Here is a 6558-nt window from a genome sequence, read left to right as displayed (position 1 = left end):
TGGATAGAATACTCATTTTCATATTATACTAGCTGATGGATGGACGTTCCCAAACCAGTGAAGATGAATTAAAAATGTAATATTTCAAGTCTTAGAATATTTAACTGTTTCCATTTATTTGCAACAGCCACTGATTATCTGTTTTATGAGTTTTGTTTTTAAATATATTTAATTCTAATTTATTTTGAATATTCATTTAAAATAGAAACTTTTTTTATTAATATGTAAGAATTGTATTCATGTATTTGTACATGGAAGCAGAGTACACATCTTAAACGGTTCTAATAAGTGTTACTTTCCTCCCTTGAATTCTTAAAAACAAAATATTTTTTTAATTCCTTACAGTTCTTTGGTGCTACAAATGGATCAAATCGAAATACAAACATCTGCATGTTTTACTGTATTACCGAAAGAGCAAAGCATTCCAAGTCAAGTAATGAAGACATTACTAGTCTATTACTAGTGTGCACACCAAAATGTGTTGTGGTTTGCCACTGTTGTTAGTGATGTACATAGCACAACCATCAGTCACAGATGCAGATGCATAACTTTGAAATTAAGGTCACTGAATGTAAAGCCAATGTTTCTAGTTTAAATCAAAACCCTTTGTCCCTGTGTTCCTTCACTCTCTCATGCTGAACCTTCCTAGTTCTTCCTATCATAAAAAGGAAAATGTCTCAGAATTGTTTGTATACCGTGCAGTAGACTCCTGTTAATATGAGGGTGTAATCTTGCATTGCACTCTATTTTTCTAGTAGAAGAATTTGATTTGCCACTTCTTGGGAATATATATTTCTACAGGGACAGGAAATATCATTTGAAATGTTATAAGAACTACGAGGAAACAGCAATCAAAAGAATCATCAAATATGAAATATAATTTTATTTATTGACATTACACCAGTAAATTATGATATCCATCCATTTATCTTCTTTCTTGCTTTATTTAATTCAGGGTCATGGGGGAGCCAGAGTCTGTCACAGCTAGCAACTTAATTCTGTCAAGCGAAATATTTTAAAAAAGAATTTAGAAATAATAATTCTATCTCAGCAACTCAGAATACCTAAAAAAAGAGGAAGATAGGAAAAATGTGATTTTCACTGGATTTGTCGTAGATTAGGCACAAATTCAACAGGGCAGATGTTTAATTTTTCATTTTTTCATTTATCCATTTTAGGAAACTATGAACTTTCATATAGACGTGTGGATATCTGGAATCATCACACTTTGGTCCAGAGAATGAAACCACTCCTAACACTTCAGAAGCGTTAGTAGTGTTGCAAACCAAGGGTCCTCCAGAGTCACCCTGAAACAAAGCAATAAACAAAATGAGTACAATCACATAATAAATGCCAGCTCTATTGAACTGTAGGTTTAATGTATTGGTCCCCAGAATGAGTCAAAGACCTCTGTTCCTTCCCACTTTCTTCACTGAAAAGATATTTCTACTGTGTTACAAGAAGTCACCGTCATCACGGGAATTCCTACGTTCTGCACAGAGACCAAAGTGAAGAAAATTAAGGGGACAGATTTGCAAGTAATTGAAGTAAAGTGCTTATACATGGACACGTAAACTTAATGTGCATGTCATTGATTTGGTTCATTCATAACGATCTTTCCTTATACTCCCTAATATAAAGATGATTCCCAAAAGTATGTTACCTACCTGACAAATCCCACTTTTTCCATTTCCAAAATGTGTGCACAGCATATTTTTGCTGTTGAAGTATTTCTGCCAAATCTTCTTGCATTGTTTATTGTCTTGAATTGTGAGAGTTGCTTCTTGCAGAACACTTTCGGCATTCCCGTTCGCAGTTTTCTTGCCCCAGCCAGCCACGGAGCAACGGGTGTTAACTTTAACTTTAACTTCTTTCTTTGGCAGTGTAAGTAGTTTCACATTTTCATTAAGTGTGGCATTTGCCTTGAGCTAGTTACAAAGCAGAATGAAGAAATACCGTAACACCAAAGAAAAAAATAATCTTTACATAAATTGTATGAAAAAGAAATACAGTCTACAAAATTTATTTTATTTAATCTTAATTTTATATTTATTGTTTTGTTGGAAAATAATAGTTATTATTACCTTGTAATCTATAACATAAAATTTCAAAGTGAAAACTGAAACCAGTTTTCTGGCTTAATGTTAACTCAATGTTGGCCTGAAGATGTACACATTTGTTTTGATGTTGAAACATTTTAATAACTATGACACTGTATAACTTTGTCGTTTGAGTGTTAAAAACTATTAAATAAAAACTGATAATAACCCAATGAAACAGATAAAGTATGTTCGCAGGTGAAAAAAAACTTTAAAATGTGGAAAGCTAATGGTACTGTACCTTCAATAACATTAAGTCAAAGTCTAAAGGGCTTAATGAATGTAAACCATGTTTATAGAATTTTTTCACTTCAATTTTCTGCTGTGATTTCTCTTTCTTCCTTATATTGTGGGCACCCAAAACAACAGTCAGAGGTCTGTTGCTAAAAGGAACAGAGAAAACAGTGGTGTTGTAAAATAAAATTAAAGGAACCTGGATTCATGTAAGCTTATTTTGGAACTACATACAGTATGCTTCCAATTTTACTTTCACACAATATTAATTTACCATTTCATTTAAAAGCGTATTGAGGAATGATTATGTTTTAAATTAATAATTTAAAATTACTTCTTTAATATTACTTAAAAAGCAATCTATTGCAATTACATGTTCCTTGTGTAGGGAAATGTACGCAAACTATATTGAACATTGTTATCTGATTTCTTTTCAGCATGATTTCCCCTACATGTTTTTCATTTTAAAACCTTTTCCCAACACTGTGTATATTCAGGTCTTACTGTTGGAGTGATGAAGGAGGGAGGGACTGGTGAGTGTGCATTTACAAAGCAGCCAAACATCAAATTCAACTGTCTGGATAATTATTATAATCAGACATACAATCTGCTATATTAGGAATAGCATATTTGCTCAAAGTGCAGTTATAACCTTAGTCAGATATAAAATTATAATTCAGTTATGAATCATGTCAAAATGGCAGCCATGCTTTTGAAATGGCTTGTAAATCTAACAAAAATAAACTAAAACTTTGTTACTTAAAAGAAAATGGTGACAACATGGTTTGGTTTAAAATAATAATGTCTGTTGCTGTTTTTTTCTCCAAGAACATATGCCATGTTCTTAGTTTGTGGAAATTTAAAGGTTTGAAGCTTAAAAGGAGATCAGAACACTGGACTGACACAAATATGGCTAAATTCAAGTCTCACAGATGACTCTTAATCAACAAGCAAAAGACCTGATGCTTGGCCAGTTTACATTTTTATACTGATATTTCATGTGAAGGTGGCACAGTAGCACAGAGGTTTGCAGCTCTGTGGCCCTAGGCTAATTTCTTGGGGTGTTGTGTGGAATGTGTTTGTGGCCCCAGTGTGAATCTGTGTGTTTGTGTCTGTGTGTGTCCTGTGTTCGATTGGTGTGTCGTCCAGAGTATATCCTGTCTTGTGCTTATTGCTTGCCAGGATAAGTGCTAGTATTCCCTGTGGCCCTGAACCTGATAAAGCAGTTATAAAATAGAATGATGGATGTTTTATGTGACAGTAAACTATTCTTTGAATAATATTATTTTTTCTTAAGATTCATAGTCTTCTATAAACCTGTAAAATCAAACTTAAAGACCTTTTCATAGAATAATTAAAACTCACTTATAACAGTGTGCAGCTGTCAAAACAAAGTCTTCACGGATCAGAAATCCTCCACAGACGTGATGGTCATCCACCTGTAGTGATGCCATGTAAGGCCTGGAGTGCGGTTCTGCAGTCTTCCCTCCAATAACATAACTGTCAAAAGCTCCTTAAGAAGATTGGCATGCAAAGGAATTCACATGAGAGTCTTAGATTAAATATCAGTATGTTCAACACATAAAAAAAGTTATGCAAGTTACTTGTAGTTTAATGCTAAACTAGGCAGAGTTGGAAAGGCCTTCAGCATTCTTTATCTAACCTTACACAGAACTAAAAGAAGTGCTTTAATCTGAATAAGAACTTATTGACTCATTTTCAGTTCATTTTAAATGCCACTAAAAATGAACAGCTATCAAATTAGTCTTCGTGTTCAAACATCTCAGTTCAGTACTTCTTTTCACATTCTTCAGTTTGGTTTCAGATTATTTCTAAATTTGAAATTTATCGAAGCACCTTAGAATGGCAAATTGCAATATACCATTGCAGATTCCTGCCCCTTTATCCTGACACTGTACAGTCCTCAATGTGGATGGGAATTTCTTTTAGAAGTACCAATCCCTAAGTTAGTCAAATTAATTGTCAAAGAGAATACAAAAATACAAGAAGCTCACAATATAGTTACTGTATGTCTAATTTGACTGACATATATGCATGAGATAATGGCCCCCAGATAAACATTACTGAGATCTAAAGCAGCTTAAAATCTTCTGTAAAATTCTTCAATAAATTCATGTCTCTGGGCGTAGGTGTTACATGGAAAATTCAGAAAGACACTCAGAATTGTGTTATTTTTTAGGTTTATTCCCAATATTTCAACAATTATAATTTATTTCATTTTCTTATCCTTATGGAATGTGGTGACATTCATCGTTACCATTGTATACATAAAGATAAGAGATGAATGCATTGACTGCTCAAATAAACAAGAAACAGAAAAACAGATAAAACATATGTATTAGATAAAATGAGCTATAACATTATTGCCCATCCAAAGGTATTAAAAGTTGTTCTGGACATCAATATACAAAACTACCAAAAAAACAGCACAACATAAACAAAATTCACGTTAAAAATAAACAATAGTCTTGGACATGCAACAATACGAACTGTATACACAGACTTGCTCTACCCATTTTATATTATCACTGCACAAAATCCAATTGCTCCCAACAGGAAACAAGCTTACTGTATAGTTGTGTTTAATATACCGAACCCAGGGAATACAGCATTTCTTGTATACATTTTTCTTGGCCACAGGCATTTGTAGATGCCTTGCTGAAGGTAGCATTTAGAAATGGGAATGACCAGGGTGGGAGGGGTCATCAATGATAAGCTGAACTCTCTTTTGAACTGCAATTTAATATACTGTAGCTCATCAAGCTGTTTATATGGTCGCCCAATTCTTTTTCTAGCAAAGTTAACAATTCTGTCCACTTTCTCTTTACTGTTTTCAATTATTTACAATTTCTGGCCAATTTCCCTTTAATACCTTTTCAATTTCTTAATACCTGGACTACCATTACATATCGTAATACCAAAAGGTAAGGATGATTTGGACCAACATTCTATAAACTCTTTCTCAAACACTTTGAGCTACCTCAAAGCCTTACAGCTTCCTGATGGGCTGACTAGTCTCCTTATGCAAATAAGATTTTAAATAGCAGCAGTAATAAGGGTTTTACAAAACACACTTGGAATTCAATTTTCCTGCAAATCATTGTAGCAATAATTTTCTGTTTTCTGATTGTCACTGACATGTACAAACCATTCACCGTTTCCCTGATGAAGTGTGATCATTTCTATGTTTCCATTTCCATGGAGCAGATATTGTTAATATTAGAAACCATCAGTACATAAGCATGTAATGCAATTTAGAAATTTTAACGAATTTTCATACTCCCACATACTGTATAAGGCTCTGGAAAAAAGAAAATTCAAAGCCAGCATTTCTAATCCGTCTCTTTTTCTTGAGGTAATTAGACCGTACAGTATTTGATTGTAAAATAATTCTTGTTCTATGAATATTGAGTGAACTTGTGGGAAAAGCTGGTGTCTTACCTGCTGGAGTCTTCAGGACAAGGAGAAAGAAGATGACTTGGAACATTATGAGTATATTGACACTATGCGAAAACCACCAGTGTCTGAGGGTCTTTGCCAGCCTCTTTATATGCACTGAACAGGAAACAGTGGTCAAATGAATTCATTTAAAAACCAAAACTGATGTTGTGCTTGGTTTAGCTATATACCTTTACCTTATAAGAAAAGAGGGGAAATCCAATAATTAACCTTTAAATTGTTTGTTTCTTTTCATTTTAGTTTTTAAGACAATTTGGAATTCAGGGTAGTACAATACAGTATATTTAACTGGAAGGGACCATTTACTCATTGATGAAATACTCAAATAAATACCACTTTGCATATGGTCCAACAGCTTTATCCAGTACAGGATCGCAGGGGACACTGGAGCCTAACCTAGCAAGCAGTGGACACAAGGCAGGATACACCCTGGACAGGGCAAATACAGATACAAACACATGCCACTTATTCCAGGAACAAGTTTCCAAGAAAAATGGGGAGAACATGAAAACTCCACACAGACAGCACGATAATAAAGTAACAGGTTGAACACAAAATAGAAAATGTATTCAAACAAAAATATTCTATTGCACAAAAACAATTTAATACCAGCAATAATCTGAGTTTTACAAAATACACCTACAATTCAATTTCTTTTAAAATCAACACAGCAGTCATTTTCTTTTTGTAGACAGATTGCTCTCTGTTTGCTTCACGTGACTCCACTCCTGCATGGGTTGTCCTT

At 33.8% G+C, this 6558-nt stretch overlaps 1 protein-coding gene across 1 annotated transcript; it reads right to left on the bottom strand.

Moving 5' to 3' along the window:
• Positions 1–863: 863 nt before the first annotated feature.
• Positions 864–5903, bottom strand: LOC102698655 (granzyme B-like). The gene is made up of 5 exons (XM_015363714.2): positions 5796–5903; positions 3699–3846; positions 2341–2482; positions 1668–1928; positions 864–1307 (listed from the first exon to the last, which is right to left on the bottom strand). Exons 1-5 carry the CDS (start codon positions 5839–5841, stop codon positions 1146–1148), a joined length of 759 nt encoding a protein of 252 aa, XP_015219200.2. The 5' UTR covers positions 5842–5903; the 3' UTR covers positions 864–1145.
• Positions 5904–6558: the final 655 nt, after the last annotated feature.

Source organism: Lepisosteus oculatus, chromosome 15 (genome assembly GCF_040954835.1).
Source record: "Lepisosteus oculatus isolate fLepOcu1 chromosome 15, fLepOcu1.hap2, whole genome shotgun sequence".
Classification (NCBI taxonomy): Eukaryota; Metazoa; Chordata; class Actinopteri; order Semionotiformes; family Lepisosteidae; genus Lepisosteus; species Lepisosteus oculatus.
This window is presented reverse-complemented; position numbering and strand designations above follow the sequence as displayed.